This window comes from Aulonocara sp. 'chitande type north' Nkhata Bay, linkage group LG15 (genome assembly GCF_057382095.1).
Source record: "Aulonocara sp. 'chitande type north' Nkhata Bay isolate Kocher_YH1m ecotype deep benthic linkage group LG15, A_spYH_male_GT1.1, whole genome shotgun sequence".
Classification (NCBI taxonomy): Eukaryota; Metazoa; Chordata; class Actinopteri; order Cichliformes; family Cichlidae; genus Aulonocara; species Aulonocara sp. 'chitande type north' Nkhata Bay.
In genome coordinates, this window is record NC_141358.1 from 8,021,259 (window position 1) to 8,040,433 (window position 19,175).

At 40.9% G+C, this 19,175-nt stretch overlaps 1 protein-coding gene across 4 annotated transcripts in view; it reads right to left on the reverse strand.

The window, feature by feature from the left end:
* The window catches only part of LOC147312436 (estrogen-related receptor gamma-like), a 34,389-nt gene that overhangs the window by 7,573 nt on the left and 7,641 nt on the right, over window positions 1-19,175 (reverse strand). For 2 of the 4 annotated variants that reach the window (XM_086263878.1, XM_086263876.1), the window contains exons 1-5: window positions 14,810-15,186; window positions 10,574-10,831; window positions 10,302-10,459; window positions 8,958-9,074; window positions 433-543 (exon numbers count right to left, since the gene is read on the reverse strand). In XM_086263878.1, the coding sequence (XP_086120004.1) occupies window positions 433-543; window positions 8,958-9,074; window positions 10,302-10,459; window positions 10,574-10,831; window positions 14,810-14,865 (700 nt within the window). In that variant the 5' untranslated portion in view covers window positions 14,866-15,186. Of the gene's footprint in view, window positions 1-432; window positions 544-8,957; window positions 9,075-10,301; window positions 10,460-10,573; window positions 10,832-14,809; window positions 15,187-19,175 lie in introns of those variants that run through there. The other 2 variants (XM_086263877.1, XM_086263879.1) reach the window with 2 other exon arrangements.

Below are 19,175 nucleotides of genomic sequence, written 5' to 3' on the forward strand. Positions count from 1 at the left end.
ATTATAGTTTTGTATTTTCCTATTTTTTTTATCTGTGTTGCTGTTAACTAAAATGTTTTTATATCTAATTTTAGATTTTAGCTGAGTTTTAGTTGACTAGAATAACCTAAAAAACTTTGCTTTATCCTTGCTTTTCTGGCTTTACTACTGGAGCACGCTCATGTCAGGAGTGACGTCACTCCCAGCTCCAACATCTGACTTCAGAATGCACTGCTAACCTGATGTTTGAAAATGAGGTAGCTTTAAATAAGCACTTAGAATAAAACATTGAAAATTAATTGTATTATAAAGCAATAAAATTTTGTTTGCTTGTGCTTTGACAGACAAAATGACAGAAAACATTAGTGGACTGTTTTGGCTCCCAAACCACAACTTAAACCGTAAGAAATGACTCCATTAACACTTATTAGAACATTTTATTTTTACACTTACATGTTTTTTTCTGTGGCAAGGCATTCTGAGGGTGTAGATATGGGCTGTTCTCGGCATCTATTCTTCTCTTGTACTTTTGTCTGCCACCTCGGACCCGGTCCAGACGCACACCTACATAAACACAAACAGAGGACAATGATGTTTAGCATAGCCACAAACCAGTAATCTTGGAAACTTTCCCAAGCCCGGATAAATGAGGAGGATTTTGTCACGAAGGGCATCCGGCATAAAATCTTGGCCAATTCAAACATGTGGATCATAAAGAATGACAGTCATGTTATAAATATAGATGCCTGTTTGTCCTTTTTTTCATGCTAACGTCCACTCATTTACACAAAATAAATTACTGCCATTTCATTTTGAGTGACATTAAGTGTGTTTGAAACAAATCCTTGTTTAAACTAATGTTTTGAAGGTATATAAATGGCACAGGTAGCTGCTAAGTGTTATATTTAGTTTCTTAGCATTGTTTCACCTCGACCAGATGCTTTTGGTAGCTTGCAACAGAATTCTGACTGAATATTTGATCACTCTTCTTGGCACAATTGGTTGGAATCCAGTTGTGTTCAAGTTTTAACTGTCTAGCTCTTACACTTAGGTTATATATTTGGAGGTAGTCTTCCATACACTTGTGGACTGTACCAGTCCCACTGGCAGCAAAACACCCCCAGAGCATTGTGCTGCCACTACCATGCTTGGCAATAGTAAACACACTGAGCTATTTGACAATAACAGGCAGTAATCTTTGTCTTTTCTGGCCATAAAACTTTTCTCTAGAAGGCATTTGTCAGTGTGGGGAGCTGCGAATTTCAGTGGAGCTCGAAGATGTCAATTTTAGAGGACTGGCTTTTTTTTTGGTTGGCACCGTCTCCGTCCATGGAGATGTAAATCTTGCTTTCCAGTGGCTTGGGAACACTGGTGTTCCAGCAGTTTTCAATCTAAGGCTGGAGACTTGATGGTTCCTGTGTTATTCCTGAACATCATCTCATCTGAGGATGACTGGTTTTCCCATGGACCTTGTACATACATACAGTTGTTTGAACTAATCATCCTGCAATGCAGTTGTGTGCCCACCTAGTGTACCAAAAATACTAGCATTAGCTGATAGCCTAGCACTAAAACCTCTCACGCCAAAATAAAACAAGACAGACTCTACAGCATCAGTGCTGAAATTTCAGACTTTAAAATGGTAGCTTAGAAACCAGCGGTTGATGTCATGGTGGCTATGTCCATCTTTTTTATACAGTTTATGCTCAAATAGCAAATGAAAGTTTCTCATGATGACAAAAAAAAACAAAGTTTGGGTGTCAGGAAAATGCTTTTTTGTCAAACCCAATAAACCCACAGGAAGTTGGTCAATTACCAAGCAAAATATACTGACATCTCAAGGAGAATGGGCAGGACAAGTCTAATGCTGGCACCGCAGCATGCATCCTGTAACATGACACTCAACAACTTTAGAGCAGCTGGTGACAACTGCTCATCTTAACAAGCACTGTGGCAATAACCTAGTCACCATGACGATAGGGATTTAAGTAAGTGTGTGTGTGTGTGTGTGTGTGTGTGTGTGTGTGTGTGTGTGTGTGTGTGTGTGTGTGTGTGTGTGTGTGTGTGTCCAAATGAGGCAGTTCGACGAGGGGAAGCTGATGGGATTTATACTCATGGAATCGCCATGTGTCTCTACAAAGACGAAGCATGCATCCACTGAGGTGAACGTGACTCAGGAACTCTTCAGTAGTGGTGTTGGATTGCCCAATCTACACAGTGTAAATAGCCGTAGTGCCCCTGAATAGATACTTAATGGCATTGGCATCAGTAAGAGACACGCCAAGGGTATTTGCTCACTTGACACCACACAGTAATACCCCACGCCTTTGAGCCTGCAGCCTTCTGTACTTAGTCTTACTTCTGCAGATATTTATGTACCGCTTACATCAACATTAAGAACATCAAATAAGGTTCTCTTAGTCGGACATGCAAGATGTGTTTTGCGGTTTTATCACTTGCATACCAGTGGTTTGTAAAGCTATTTTACAGGTGTGATTTACTATAACATATAATTCCATAGAATTTATTTAAAGAATTTCTACTTTATGAGTTAATGTACCATGAAGAGAGACAAAGGTGAGCTAGAGGAGAGGTTTGTGCATAGCAATCTGCCTGGTAACCTTTACTGTAAGCCAACAGGATATTAACAACTATCAAACTGCATGTGTTTACACTTTTAAAAAAGTGGACATGTCTGACAAACAAACACCAAATCAATGTGTACTTATCTCTGCATCATCCACAAATTATATATTACACAGCGCCTATTATTCAGCCAGCCTCATTACAGTCAGAGTATTATGTACAAATTGACAAGTGTCTATTTGTACATAATACTCTCAGCAAATATATCAGTAATGAATACTTCACAGAAGTGTGCGTCGGAGTTTTGCTGTGTGATCTGCTCACTGGTTTGGCACCAGAGTTCAACAATATTTGCATTAAAATAAAAAACCAGAGTAGGGTTCCCAGATGTTTATCTATCTATCTATCTATCTATCTATACACATTTTAGGGGTGCAACAATACATGTATCGGTATTGAACCGTTCGATACAGTGCTTTTCGGTTCGGTACGGTTCGGTACGCATATGCATCGACACAAAATTTTTAATTTATTTTATCAACTTTTCTTCTGACGATGCTGTCTGTGTTGAGAGCTCAGTGGATCTGCGTTTTACTACTCCGCCTAGGCTGCACTGTCGAGCGCAGATCCACTGAGCGCAGCGCAAGCTAGTGAGACAGAAGTTAAGCTTGTTGCAACATGGCAACTGCCTCAACGCTACCCAAAATTGAACCTACCCCACCCTCATTCAGATCTGGCGTTTGGAACTATTTTGGTTTTCATGTGAAGTATGACCCCGATGGACAAAAATAAAACAGTATGTTGGATGTGCCACGCAATGCTCAATTGGTGGGAACTAGTGCGTTAGCGCAGTTAGCTCGTTAACGTGTTGACGCCGTCCAGCCCCACGCACGGGGCGATCCGCGGTAACTCGTTAACGGAGATTTGCTGCGTTATGGCATTAACGTAATTTTAATGAGATTAACGCTGACAGCACTAGTGGGAACAGAACGAATATGACTGCACATTTACTCCGACATCATCCTAGTGCAAAGACAAGTGGAAGCAGACAAAAACAACAAGCACGCATGCTACAAACTTTACCTGAGTCATTTAGACAGCCGTTAGCACATGATTCTCCTTATGGGGACCTGATATGTTTAATAGGCCTCTTTTTTTAAATTTGTTTACATATTTGGTAATATCCAGCTGTATAATTCAAAAGGGATTTCTTAGTAATTTTTAAGCTAAATGAACAGTTCTTTAGGTGCTACAAAGCAGTTTTCAATATCAACTACTCAAAAGAAGCTGTAATACATAAATGATTTGCATCTCTGTAATATAACTTACATGTGCAACAAAAATAGGGCCACACACTAATATTGGTGAAACTGGGACTGTTGTGGAGGACCACACACTAATATTGGTGAAACTGGGACTGTTGTGGAGAGCCATATGCCAGTATTGGTGAAACTGGGACTGTTGTGGAGGGCCACACACTAATATTGGTGAAACTGGGACTGTTGTGGAGGGCCACACACTAATATTAGTGAAACTGGGACTGTTGTAGAGGGCCACACACTAATATTGGTGAAACTGGGACTGTTGTGGAGAGCCATATGCCAGTATTGGTGAAACTGGGACTGTTGTGGAAAGCCACACACTAATATTGGTGAAACTGGGACTGTTGTGGAGGGCCACACACTAATATTGGTGAAACTGGGACTGTTGTGGAGGGCCACACACTAATATTGGTGAAACTGGGACTGTTGTGGAGGGCCACACACTAATATTGGTGAAACTGGGACTGTTGTGGAGAGCCATATGCCAGTATTGGTGAAACTGGGACTGTTGTGGAGGGCCACACACTAATATTGGTGAAACTGGGACTGTTGTGGAGGGCCACACACTAATATTGGTGAAACTGGGACTGTTGTAGAGGGCCACACACTAATATTGGTGAAACTGGGACTGTTGTGGAGAGCCATATGCCAGTATTGGTGAAACTGGGACTGTTGTGGAAAGCCACACACTAATATTGGTGAAACCGGGACGGCTGTGGAGGGCCACATACCAATATTGGTGAAACTGGGACTGTTGTGGCACAACAATATTGTTGTGCAGCCCTCCAAAACAGCCCCAATTTCTCATGTGGCACCTTGGACAAAATAAATTGTTAATGCTTGTCCTAAACTGTATGCCTTATTATCTATTGTAATCCAAATGGGAATGTATTTTACAAAATTTTGCAAATTCTTACAAAATTGAAATCATGTTGTATTAGGTAAGCCCTGAAACCTATGATCGGGGCATGAACCTAATGAGTTTAGATCATAAATCAAGTGAAAAGTAAAGTTATATTCCTATACACTTCTATATATTCTGACTTCCCTTTATAACCAGGGGTCGTGTTCGTCTTCATTTTCATCTTTTATATACAGTCTATGGTCATACTTTTAATATACTGTGCTTCACAAGAGCAAGAAAGAAAACTTAATATCAATATGGATGCAGAACATCAATGACATACAAATAAATTTAGATCACGTGTTCGCTAAGTTTTAAGATTTGTGAAGACTGAGAAGTTAAAGCTGAAGAAGATGAGCAAGGTATTAAAGGAGAGATTGGCTGTGGAAAGTTAATGCCCCCTGACCTGCTGGTGATGTCATAAGGGGCAAGTATGGATTAGCTGGATGAGGATGTGGGTGCCTCCTATGTGTTGTTATTAGATTTAACACCGTTGGCAAACGGGATTCAGTCAAACACTTTTTTGTGGTTTGATTAGTAGAAAAAAATGAGCTTTCATGCAGGTATATTTGTTTCCACTCACATGTGAGAGTTACAACACACATCAGAACTGAGTGTAAGTTTTCACAGTGGAATGTGCTGACAACCAGAGGGCCAAGAATAGCTTTTGTGGATAACAAAACAGATATTCACGCACACCTCCTTCCTGTTCCTCTGAACAGCCCATCTCAGTTTGATAAACAGGGAGTAGTCATATTTATTTTTTGCCTCTTACATCAGACCATCTTCCTTTGAAGGGATATGGACTTCCACATGAGACGCTTTTACAGGTTCCTAAAATGCACCCTGCATACATACAGGTGGTTGAGAAACAGAGAAATCCAGCCGCTGATCCAGACTGATCCTTGTTAGCGTGGTTTAGTGTTTAGTATAAACAATCCCAACACTCCTCGGATATTGCGACAAATATACACATGGTGCTACTAACAGCACTGTGGCGTTATCTTTCCTCTGTCCGGATGCTTTTCTCAGAATGCTGATTAATGCTGAATGATTAACACCCCTAAGAAAAGGTAACTCCAGCCGGGAGGAAGTAGAGATTAGACAGTAAGACAAAACAGAAAGGTGGGGGCTAGTCAGGGAATTGTTGCACCATTGGCCATATTTCTTAGAAACATAAACCATTAAACCATAAAAACACAGAATCACATAGTTTCTGCTTTATAACATCTATTTTCAAAATAATTTTCACATTTCCTAAAATACTAATTTTTACTGTTCTGAGTAGCACTAGCAACTGTAGAAATGGGGACTAAACAAAGCTTAATCAAATCCTGCCTGAGGTCTATGTGTCTTTTAGCTGTGTTTTTAATATGGCTCTGACTCTCCCCATTAAACCTCACAGCTCCTCTGTCTCTGGCTTTACTACGGCCTCCCCAGGGAAGAGCGGCATTACGATACACGATGAAGCGCATTACGAGGGCGCTTACAGCCAGAGTTACGAGGGGCAGTTCCCATTTCATGGAGGTCCAGGAGTCCCACAAGGCATCTGGAGGAATTTATGAGGGAGGAGGGAAAGCAAAGAGAAGAGAGGGCTGAGAGGTAGACTGGGATGCTGCTGATGCCCCCACCCCTCCCCCGCCACGCACCCATCCCATTAAAAGCAGCTAATTTAGAAGAAGGGCAGAGACAGTCCTGCTCACAAGAACACAGTGGCATGAGCATAAATATGGCTGCTGCTGACTGACATGTTTAAACACAAACACGTGTAAAGATGCTATTATTCTGTATATCAATAACTTACAAGCACATTTATACACAGCTGCAATGACCAGATGCTGTTGTGTGCTTAGCAACGAAGAGGTGGTATTAAATTATCATTGCACTTTATTGCAACCTGGGTCGCATTTTAGCAATTGTTACCCATTGTTTCTATTGGTTTAGCATTAGACCAAAAAAAGTAGCTGGAGTCATCTGAGAAGTTGACAAACCAAACCAAACCAAAAGAGAGGCTGCCCGAAATTATGATAATCTGTCAGCAGACAGGCCATAATATATGCTCTCTAGGTTTTATATGATGGACATTAAGTCTTGAAATTTGTGAGACAGCGTACGTCACGGGAGAGTAGAAACTTGTCGGGCTACTCCCTTATTCCCAGCAGATAGATCCACATATTTGATTTGGCACAGATTTTTACGCAGGATGCCCTTCCTGATCCAACCCTCCAAGGCGTTTGTGTTTCGTCAAGGCCTCAAACTTGGAACATTTCACTTCTCAGTGAACAACACAATGAGCTATCAAATTCCACCGACAGCATCTCTGACTGCTCATATTCACTGAATTTGGGATCTAATCATTTATTTTGCAGACAGAGAAAGTTAGATCCACTTTTATGGAATCTAATGAGAACTTTCTGTGAAGCCCATCAACCTGCAAACTGCGTTTAACATTCAGAGGAGGATTGCAAATGCAAAGAGGTAACGGTATATCTGTTGCAGCAGCCATTGTTGTGTTATGAGCCTATGTTTTTAAGACATAACTCTTAAGGAAGAAAAAGGTCTTTAATTTTAAAAAGAAAATGGTAAAATCAATATAGAGATGAAATCAAACCAGAACAGTGCTGACCCAGAAGAAACAGAACCTTTACTAAGGAAAAAACAAACGCCAATAGCAATAAAGCAGCATGGTGAGTTTTTTGTTAGACCCTGCATGATGCACAGAGGTTGACATGCCTCTGATGCACAGGATTGGTCCGTTTTCTGGGGATCAGTGAAGATAATGCAATGGGTAACTACATCCCTCTTGTATTCTGCCTGTCACCAAAACATAATAAATGAGAAAATAAAGAGAAAAAGCACAGGTTCAGAAAGGTAGCTGACACTTCCCTCGCGTCTTCCACTTTGACCCACATGCCTTTGAAGATTAGAACGCCATCTTTCTAGCTTTCATACGTGGAGATTAAAATGGATGAAGCTATCACAACTGTGTACCCAGCTGAATTAATCCATAGTTTGAAAACACTGAATAAAGGTTTTTGATTTCAATATGGCTCTTGTGAATTACATGGTGTGTGATGCTGACAACAATGCCTAATAATTCTATTTACTCTCTCTTATGCCTTGGATTTCACCCCCCACCCACCCACTCATGCGTTTCATCAGCTCCCCTCTCTCTTCCTTATCTTCTCGTGGACATACGCAGAAGGCAACGAGTGGCCGGTACTGTAGGAGGTCGCTAATGTTTTCCTTTTTGAGTCACTTCTAAATCTGGATAATATGTCACACCGCAGGCACATAGTGACACTAAAGGAGCACCTGACCACACTCACAGAGTACCAGTGGAACATATTTACCACTGTCATCTCATGTTTTTGAGCATGTATGATGAAATTTTGCAGGGTGGACCTTAGCTATAGAAAAAAGGCAGGAACATGAAAGCTCATTGCTAAACTTATTTGATGTATTGTATTGTAGTAGTATTTAATAAGTATAAATACTCTGTAAGGTGACTGGGATCTGTTAGCACAGATCCTATAATTCTGATGTAAGAAGTGGCAGAATGTTATTGATTACTGCAAAACAGCAGGCTCAGTAGGCTTTAATAGGTAACTTATCCCATTCTAGTTTAATCTGCCCTTAAACTCTCTTCTGTTTTACATTTGATGCAGCTCACAGCGCGCTCTGTTATCTTAATAGCTGCTGCAGCACTGCTCACACACCTACACAAGTTGGCACATGTCCATAGGCTATTTCAGAGGAAGACTCATGAAGCAAAGACTGACACAGATGAGCAGTTATTAGCTTTCTCCTCCCTCTCTAAGATACAGCTCTGCATTGTTCAAACTTGTGTTTACCACACATACAAATTACCTACACACACGCACCTCGTAGCCGGAACAGAGGGCTTGAAGTTTAACTGTCAGAAGTTTTAGGTTTCATTTGAGTTTACACAACTACTGTCAAGGGTTTACTAGGTTATTGTTTAGAGGAATGCACTACAAAGTAATTGCAGTCAGACTTGTATTAGGCTTCACTCTCTTTCTCAACTGTCTGAAAGAGGAGATTTGAAATTCTGCCACCGACTGATCGATCTCAGAAAAAAAGGCAGCTCGAGTAAGGTTTTGACAAGGATCGGAAAAGGATTTTTTTTTTAGGATATAGCTGACCTTCTCTCAACATGCCCACTGCCAGACATTTCACAAATCGACAAGCCTGGCAAGATTTCCGTCTTCTCTTGGTGATTTCACATTCATTGGATGCTGGACAGCTGTATTCGATGTTACCTGGAGGATAACAAGTGAGAAGGGGGGAGGGGGGGGGGGGGACTTAGTAGTTGCTTTGCAAACAATGAAGCAGCAATTCAGTATTACTCATTGTCACTGCTATCTCAATGTTATGTCTGAGAAAATGTTGAGATTACACAGCAAACCTCACTGGCATCTGTAAAGGATCTAAACTGAGGTACTTTTGAGAAACAGAATTTTTTTTCAAAAGGAAATGTTATAATTTAAACCAAGGCTGAGATACTTAGACTTAGAGCTTTTTATTGTCATTGTGCAGTTTCTTGCACAGCGAAATTGGGTAGATTGGGTAGATACGCTGACTTTAAGGTTGTAGTTCTTTAGACTGTTCCTTATTTGCACCATGTTGGATCTCAGGTTTTCTGTTATGTATTTGTGGTCTTACCCCATAACTGACTGATTACCCTAACAAGTTAATTTCACTATAAAGTTGTGGTAAATTATACCAGAGGGTTAATGTATTTGTGGTCTCGACTTGTAACTGACCCTGATTACCCTGATAAGTGATCCTGATTACCCTATTAAGTAAATTTCACTATAAGGTTGTGGTAAATGTCCACATTTTAAAAAAATACAAAACCATACATGTTCTCCACACTAACTGGCAACCCAAGGTGTATGTTAAGTCTGATGGCTTTCTGCCAGTTGGGGGTGCTTTTAGCTGCCACCCTTGATCAGCGATAGGAAGTATCTGATGAGCCAGATCTGCTTTGTCTGATGCGACAGCCAGTGAAGCTTGCTCTGTGAACTCATCTAGAGTAGCCAACTTCTAGAGGCCTAAACTAAACGCTTCCTGTCAGGCTCCTGAGCTGGGCCAAGAGGGGACAATCCCTTTAAAACACACAAACTGCATGCTGCCGGCTCTCCTTGCTGACTTCCTTCAGGGCTGAAGCGATTGCGCACACATGTCAAGCTTTAAACCTAAACTCAGCGATGTTGACTATACACACAGTGGTCTAAGTATAACTGCATATCAGCTGCTTGCGAGCAGATCTTTATTTAAAGCCTTTCTGCAGTTTTGAAGGCGGAAGCTTGTGAGCTAACTGATCAGGGCTTGTTTTTCCCAAAACAAATGATCAGGGAACATCTACACCTTGTTGCTCCTAAAACAGGTTTATATGATGCAGGAAGGCATTATCAGCCATGCTAATCACAATAAATGCTGAGCGTGTTTGTGAAGGTGTGTTTTATATACAGTGCCAGTCTCACCCTGGATGGTCCTCTTAAAGAAGGCCTTACAAGCTTCACAAGAGGCCACACCATAGTGGTAGCCAGACGCCACGTCACCACACACTAGACATAGGCGCTTGGCGACAGAGCCCAGCATGAATTCGCACTTGACTTGGCCTTCTTCCTCACCAAACCTCCTGGAGAGAAAAAGGAAGAGTAAAAATAAGGGTAATACATAGATATAGTAATAATATCATTTCACATACAAAATGGAGTAAAACAGATGAAATAGAGGAGAATATGATACATACACCAACCTATTTGCTCCTCCATTACTGGCCAACCCCGCTGTGTGACTAAAGAGGCCTGGTGAGTCCTGCCCATTATTGTGATTGTGGCCTTTGGTGAGAGGACCGTAGCTGGAGTTTGTGTCCGAGGAAGAGCTTCCAGGACTGGGCTGGGCCGGGCTGACATCACCCTGAGAGCTGGGGCTGGGGCTGGAAGGCTCACGCTTTATAGAAGAGGGACAGGTGGGGTCCAAGCCCCTCACTGACATCCTGTCCAGATGCCTGGAGACAAAAAAAAAAGAAAAAAGAATTTAATACATATGATGTGTGTATGCATCTTATTTTAATATATATCTATGTTGGAGAATTTGAAGTCATCTTTATTTAATGAGTCACTTTGATATTGCTATTAATATTTGCAGCTGACCTTCAGGTCGGTGGGCTTTGATTAGTTTTATATTAGTTTTATTAGTTCTGGCATCATCTACACAGATAGCAATCGTGTAATGAATATACTTGAAATTAATATATGGATTCACATCTCTTCACAAACACAGGTATGTATTTGTTGGCTAAAAGGTTTAAAAAAAGAATGAGAAAGGCCATAGTTTCTGTCGAATACATCAGTTTTTTAATTTCACAAATCCACAACGCTTCAACAACACCACATACCAGTTTCCACATCCGTCCGAGTGTTAGAGAAACCAGCCGTTTGTGATTTCCCCCATATGCAAAGCTGCTGTTCATTACACTGCTTTGTTTTCAGAGAAGCAATTGCTTAAGCAAACCTAGGAAAATAGCTAAACCAGCAATCATCCACACCGTCATGTTCAATCCAAATATACTCACATTCCTTCCACTTTTATTGCCTATTGTCTTCAATCTATTTTCTCTTTGTTTCTCTCATTTACCAAATTTGACCTGATAAACTGCCTGAAGCCTACACCAGATACAACAACTGAGCAGGTGTTTTTTGTAAGAAATATAAAGTGGAAAGTACAGCTTTTGTTAGAAGTCAATCCTTAACTAAATGAAAGAATGTATTTATATATTTAAATAAAATCTTTCCATTATTAGTTATATAATAAAAGCTGGAAATAAATCTTCTCCTAGGCCTGCATGCTAAAGTGTGTATCATGGCTCTATTATTGGATTAGGATGTGACCACAACAGACTCTCTGTCACCATGCCGAGGAGAAAAAGCATTTGAAACCAGCTGAAGCGTACAGTAGGCTTGCAGGCATGTGATCTGCGCTCACACACACACCTGCGCACACGCTCGCTCGCATTGTGGCGTCAGACTTTTGTGCGTGGATGTAAAAATAAAAAACGTAGTCTTCACCGCATACACTTCAGATTCCTACGATCGGGAACACACTACACCTCCTGGCACGCACATTCTTACGGACACATTGTCAAAGCATGTGTCTTCATAAACACCCTAACACTTACATTGCATGCAGCTCTTTGACGCCAGGCCTAACTTCCAAAACAAAAACCCCAAAAAAGAAAACTGCTGTACACACACCCCACACACTATCCGTACATCTCTCCCACTCTATTCTTGGCTTGTTGAGGTTGAGGTCCAATTCAGCCGGTTTCCTGCCATGTAAATCAGCAGCTTCCAATCACAACTTATTTGGTAGGCAAAAAGACTGGCTGCTTTTAACCACCCACTGAGTAAACCATGGCCACGCGCTACTGACCCCTCTACAAGCCCACAAAAACATACACGGACACACACAGTAAGGCACTGAGCAAGACAACTAAGGTCTTGATAGGAAAACCAAACAACTGTACCAGTGTTATCACAGCGACTGCTGCCTTCAAAGAGCTTGGAAATCAAAGCTCAACTGCTTTGGTGCAGTAGAATAAATCCAAAGTAGCAGAATCAAAGACGTTCGAGCACCAAAAACTGTGGCTGAGCTTTTAACCAAGCTGCCTTCTCTAAATCAAATTACAACCTTTAGAAATACTGTTGCAGTTTGGCAACTTTTGCCCATTTACATATCAGAGTAGCATCGCCGTTCATTTGCAATCCTGTTACTCTTGTCTTCCAGCAGATAAAAAGTCTAGGATACACTCTCCTCTGAGCCCAAGCTGCTTTGCTCTCCCACAGCCACCTGCAGCTGGAAACGACCCCACACGGTGCTGCAGAGTGGAAGAATTTTCACCGCAGTACTTTTCAAAAAAAAGTGCTATTTTTACAATAAAATACTGTTGCTTATGGTGCCTTAAATGTTTAATTTTATCCCTATGATGCCATTTTGCTCCTGCACTCCCCGCCGCTGCATCTCCACCCTCTCCAATCCAATTCAAAGACTATAATAACAGCACAGTGAATAGATTTCAGTTTCCTTTTAAAATGACTCACTGGTAGTCTCAATGGCTATCCATCACAGGTGTCCATAATGCTGTGTCGAGTCCCTGACAGGTACAGAGTGAGGCATTTTGCTTTCATAATGAAATTGCATTAGAGTGGGGTGATCAGATGTGATGTGATATTCACTCTGACAGATTACTAATCTACAACTCCACATAAAAGCCCATCAAAAAACGGTTGGTGCAGCTTGTACAGCTCAGTGCAGCAGGGACAAATCATTGTGTGTGTGTTTGGTTGGGGTGGGGTATTCAAAGTTATTATACCAGTATCCAAAACAACTCTAACTGCATCTTGGCAACAGCAACAAGAAGACAAAAAGACGGAGAGACCGACAAGAGGCGGGAAGAAAATTACACGGGAGGCAGACAGATAGAGGGAGCGTGAAAAAACCAGAGAGGGACGGAGAGAAAAGGGGCAGTCCTGAGGCTCATTAACCTGGGGGGTAAGGGAGGGGGGGTACTTTCTTTGAAAAGGAGCAAAGTCATAATGCAGACAACAATGACCCGGCTGCGTGGAGGCAGGGAATGAGATTGAGGGGAAAATAGGGAGGGAAGAAAATCTCAAAAACTGATCACAATAAGCTAAGAAAATAGAGCAAAATAGATTTATTTAAAAGCCTCGAAGGAAGAGAAGTCTTTGTTTAATACTATAAAACCTCCCCAAAAACTTCAAGGGCCTGTTGACTAACCTTTTAGCTCCAAACCTTAGGGAGAGCGATTGAGGTCAGCGGGGTCTCAGCAGTGTTTTTATTACTAATGAGCCAGAGATGAGCAGGGATCAGAGGCACCCCGAGCGGCCGTAAGAGCCTTAGTCAGGCTTTGGATGAAGCACAGAGATGCGGCACCCGTGGCTGGAGCTTGGGTCGGCGGGAAACATGGATAGCGTGCCATTCACAGGGATCATCTGCGGCCGCCATCACCTTTTCTAACGTTCCTTATCCGGTTGCTTGTGTCACAAACAATCAGGGAAACAGCGCACTCACATGTCTGCTAGATTTCTGTCTTCGTTCCCGCGCTCTCCCGAGGAATCTTACTCTAAATCAAATATTCGATCACATTGATTACGCCGCCGTGATGATAATGAACCAATTTTTTGTGTTTCTGTTTGTGATTACAGACAAAACAAGCAATCAAAAAAAAGAAAAAAAACCCTGCAAACTCGCAATCAAACAGCTGCTTGACTTTTCTTTTCCCATTTGCATTGTTCTTGTGGAGGATTTTTACCAGCCTTGGATGACACAAGCCACCACTAGTTACCTCTAACCTGGCCTTGCCTGCTTACCCTCACTATCAACAAACAAACAATGAACAATGGCAACTGTGATCAATCCAAACAAACCTTCACACTCATAAAAGTTTGATCTCAACGTACCCAAGGCACATAAAACGTTAATGAAAGTGTTCAAAGAGCAAGAGCTGGAAAGGACTGCAGGCCTAAATTAACATGAACGTGAACTCAAATATTTACACAACATCATGTCAAAAGAAGACAAGATGACACAGATAAGGGTGTGTGTGTGTGCTGATGTGTATTCTTCTGAACAGAACAATGAGAACAAGGTAAATGATCAAGACAAGATGAGCAACTTCTTTTTCTTTAAAGGTGGCGTAAACAGTGATGATGCTGCACCACAGAAAACACTTTTTTAACCCCCTCCCCCCGTCACCCTCTGCAATAAAGATTGTCACAGGCCACGTCTGTTTTGCAATAATGATTTGAGTATATCGCAAATACAGAGAAACAGTGAGTCAGTCGATGTGATGAAGCAGCTGTCAAGTATGGCGTGAACACAATCTTGGCTTCATCTGCACTTTGTACTGTTTGAGAGGACACCCTTCAGGTTCTGTGGAGTCATTCTGCTATAAGACAGTACTTACTCTGTGTTAGAGTGGTAGGTGAAACACTCCGGGAGGTAGAGGTCGACTAAATCCATGTGAACTCTGTCACCATGCTCTGAAGAGGAGGAAATGTTCTGTCCAGGGACGTCTGCTTCTGCCCGCCTCCTCCACCTTCCCTGGATCTGTCCTGTCCTTCTGCTCGACAGCTTTTATGCGCTATTATCTATCACTGCACCGTTTCTCACTTTCTATATATTCGGCCTCAAAAGTTTGTCTCCATCTACTGCCTTTCCCTCTATTGTATCACACTATCAGCTCCACTCATTCTCCCTGCGTCTGTATTCCTGTCACTCACTCTTCTCACCAACAGCCTCTGGCTGCCTTTGAAGTCCTGACTGTTGTGACTGGAAGCTGTGTGTGACAAGGGTCTCCAAGTAAAAGCCGGCCCTCAAGAACACCCAGCCACACAATTTGAATGGCCATCCCCCAGAAGGTTGAGCTTGCAACTGATTGGCTGCCCTCTAAGCCAATGAGAGACATGGCTACTGGGGCAGGTGGATAAATGGAGAGGATGACTTTAACATGTTTTAGTTATGAGAAAAATCCAAATATGTAACAGGTATTATTTACTGTTGTATTGCTACTTTAGATTAAAAAGACACTAAATATATCACAAATCTCTTAATATGCATATTAGTGTACATCTTATGGGATAATCTTTATATGGTTCTCTCAAAGCATCGTAACAACAACAACTACAGACAAATACAGGACATTTAAATTGCAATTCAATAGTGTGTGTCCAGTTTCTGCAGCTTATCAGATATATTTAGTCTAATTTGGTTTGAAGTTAGAATGAAAGAACTATGATCAGTAGTTGGTTTATATTTTAAGCAAAAACCTTATATACATATTGAATATTTCTAGGTTCAGGAAATAAGAAGTAAACCAACACTGAAAATGATTTTTAGATGCTGCATTACTCATATCCATTTTTAAAAAAAAAATCTATAACACAGTAGGTGTTACCAGCCATCTAAAATAATTTCTAAATGCTGAGCTGAAAAATGTCTTCATTCCCCTCCATCAATCAAAACAGGCGGCGCAATAAACAAATATATGAATGTCTACTCACACAAAGACATTTGCACGATTTCTACCTTGGCCTTAACTGACTTACTGCTGTTCTAATGAGCTATACCTGGAAGCCTAACGTGATGGCTTTCGCTCGCTAAGCACATGTGCATACAAGATAAGGAAACACAGTAGTTGTCCAGCACAGCAAAAGGCAAAGTTAAAGGATTATATGGTTAAAAGAAACAACACAGCACAGTAAATACAAGAAGAGATTTAACAAAAAAACAAAGTATCTCGACGTTAATGTCAGTGCTCTGATCATGTAAAGTTGTGGTCAGAAATGTACATATACTCATCATCGGCATGAATGTCGTGGTAATTTACTGTTCTTTGTCCCAGTTGGAACAGGTGGCTTTAGTGAACAAGTTTTAACTTATTTTCTATAATACACAGAGGGTCAAAAGTATACATCTCTTTTAACTTGACAAGGCCTTGTTAACATCTTGTTAGCGATCATGATTGACTATAGCCGAAAAGGATTTGTTTGACAGCACTCATTGGATCGACCTATACCCAGAATGATGGGAAAGTCCAAGGAACTCGGGAAAATCTAAGACTGAGTACTTGTAGATTTACACAATGTGGGAAGATTTCTTAGAGCCATTTCTAAACTGCAAATTCTAAGATCATCAGTGCAAACTATTTTATGCAAGTACAGATTATTTGGCAACACTTTGTCAAGGTCAGAGGACCCAAACTGTCACCCTCAGATGAGAGGAAATTGGATAGGATGTTCAGAAACAACCCAACAAAGCTTAAGCCTCCCATGAACTGGAAACTCCTTGAACCCCAGTGTCACCCTATACAGTGAAGTGCCATTACCATTGACTGAGAGGATACCGACCGAGAAAGAAGCCACCGCTCCAAAATTGACACCTTAAAGCTCAACTGAAATTTTGCAGGTACCCACATAGTCAAATGGCTTCTGGAGAAAAGTTTTATGGTTAGACAAGAAAAAGATTGAGCTATTTGACTACAGTGACAAGAGGTATGCTTGGTGAGGTGAGGCGAGGTGAGGCTTTCAAACATAAGAACACTGTACCAGCTGTCAAGCATGCTGGTGGTAGTATCACGCCCTGGTGCCAGTTGTTTCGGTGCCAGTGGTACTGGTACACTGCACAAAATGGATTTAATAATGAAAGACGACTATCTGCAAATTCTTCAAGTTCAGCTCAATTCAACAGCTAGAAACCTGGACACAGTTTAGTCCAACAGGACACACATCAAAACTTGTTTTGCAATGGATAAAGCAGGCTAACATTAAGCTTCTGAAAAGGCATTGCCAAAGCCCTGACCTCAACTACGTTGGAAATTTGTGGACTATGCTCGAAAGCTGGGTTTGTGCCAGAAAACCAATCAATTTAAATGAACTCTACCAATCCTGCCAAGACGACTGATCAAATATCCAGCCAGAATTATGCCAAAAGTTGGGTAATGGCTACAAAAAGCATCTGATCAAGCCGTAACTTGTTAAGGGAAATTTAAGCAGATATGTTTATATACTTATTAAAAATCATCATCAATCATTCCAAAAAGTACCATGACATTCATGCTCACGATGAGTGTAAACTACCCACCACAAGTACAGGATGTAGCATGATGCTATATCAGAAATCCATCACAACTTTGCTTTATATTGTAAGTTTCTGCACAATACAATAATCAAAGTATTAAAACAGTCAGTCCTCTAATGAATCCTGCCATTCGTCCTGAGAGAGTGAAGCTACTCTAAGTAGCTCAAGGGTTAGATGGGTCTTAGGCAACGCGTGGTAACTACATCCTAATCCACTTTAATGACAAAAACACACATGAAGAGGTCAACAAAAATCCCTATATGTGAAGACACACAAGCACACGTGTACACGCACACATCTGCCATGTAGTGTGTTTGGTTATGCTGCGAGAGACAGATTTACTCACAGTCAGTGTAATCAGTGTTAAAATCAAAACATGTAATTTTAACATTGTAGTGTATTATACCGTGTGACCACATGGTTCCAGTTCTATCTGAATTAACATAGGACACAATAAGTTTCCTGTGGCAACAATGCAGCAGTTTAATGTTTTCCACCGATGCACAACACAGGTGTTGAACATGCATTTTACTTTTTCAGACCAGCTGATCTGACCTTTAGGTTTGAAAGGAAGAAACAACACAAACCCTTGGCCCATCTCGTCTTCTCTGATCGTCACGATGTCGTGTTAGTGCTCTGAGCCAACCCCCTGCTAAACTTCCACAGGAATGAAATCACCTGCGCTAATCTGTAGCTCAGATAAAAGGCCAGACAGCAGACTGCACGGAGTGGGACTTTATCTCATTATGCACCACATGAAACACCCAGCCAACACTAACACACTCTGCATTAAAGCAGCCTCATACACAGATATGTGTAAACAAACATATCAATGCAAGCGCATGCAAACACAAAGGGGAAAGTACATAAGAAAACCTGTGAAGGATAAAGAGTGTGATTTCCAGCGTAGACAATTTTATCACAACCATAAAACACAAAAACCCAGACAAGTATCACGAGTCACATCTCCTTAAAGCTGATGTAAGAGATAAAATATTTTTACGCTGAGAAATTATCTTCTATAAACCATTTAGGAAACTTAGAGTTGACATTAAAATGATTTTTATCTGTTTAGTTTGGCTCAGAAAGGGTCAAGATTTTTTTCCCATATAATAAATGCAGAAGAATGAAAAGTTCAGGTTGAAATTAAACAACAGATTAATTATTTTATCAGCAGTTAATATTTTCCTTGGCAACAGCCGAGCATTCTCGAGACACTCAACAACAATAGTAGGGTTTGCCTGAGCCAAGTCATAGCGGCGTCAATTGAACCACTTGAAAGAGAAATGTTCAGATAATTTCCTTATGACTTTGTGCCACTGTATGAAAAGGTGCTGTTTGTTCACTTTGCAGTTGATGTTTTTAAGTTAGACAGATAAGATGTAGCACTCATTAACTTCAGTCAGTTGACTGAAAAATTACAATCAAACAGGTTTAAAGTAAGTTCTCATTCAGACAGCAAGTATTACATATTTCTAAGGTAAAAGAATATGTAAGCAGCCGACCTTTCCTCTGTAAATTGTAAAAACTTACCGTTAACTTTTTTAACTAATTGAAAATCTTATTCTATCCAGTATTTGTCCAAACTCTTTTTAAAACTACACAAGTATACAACCCATTTAAAACATTCACCGGTCAGTCTATTGAGTACACCTGTGCAACTGCTTGCTAACACAAATATCTGACCAGTCAGT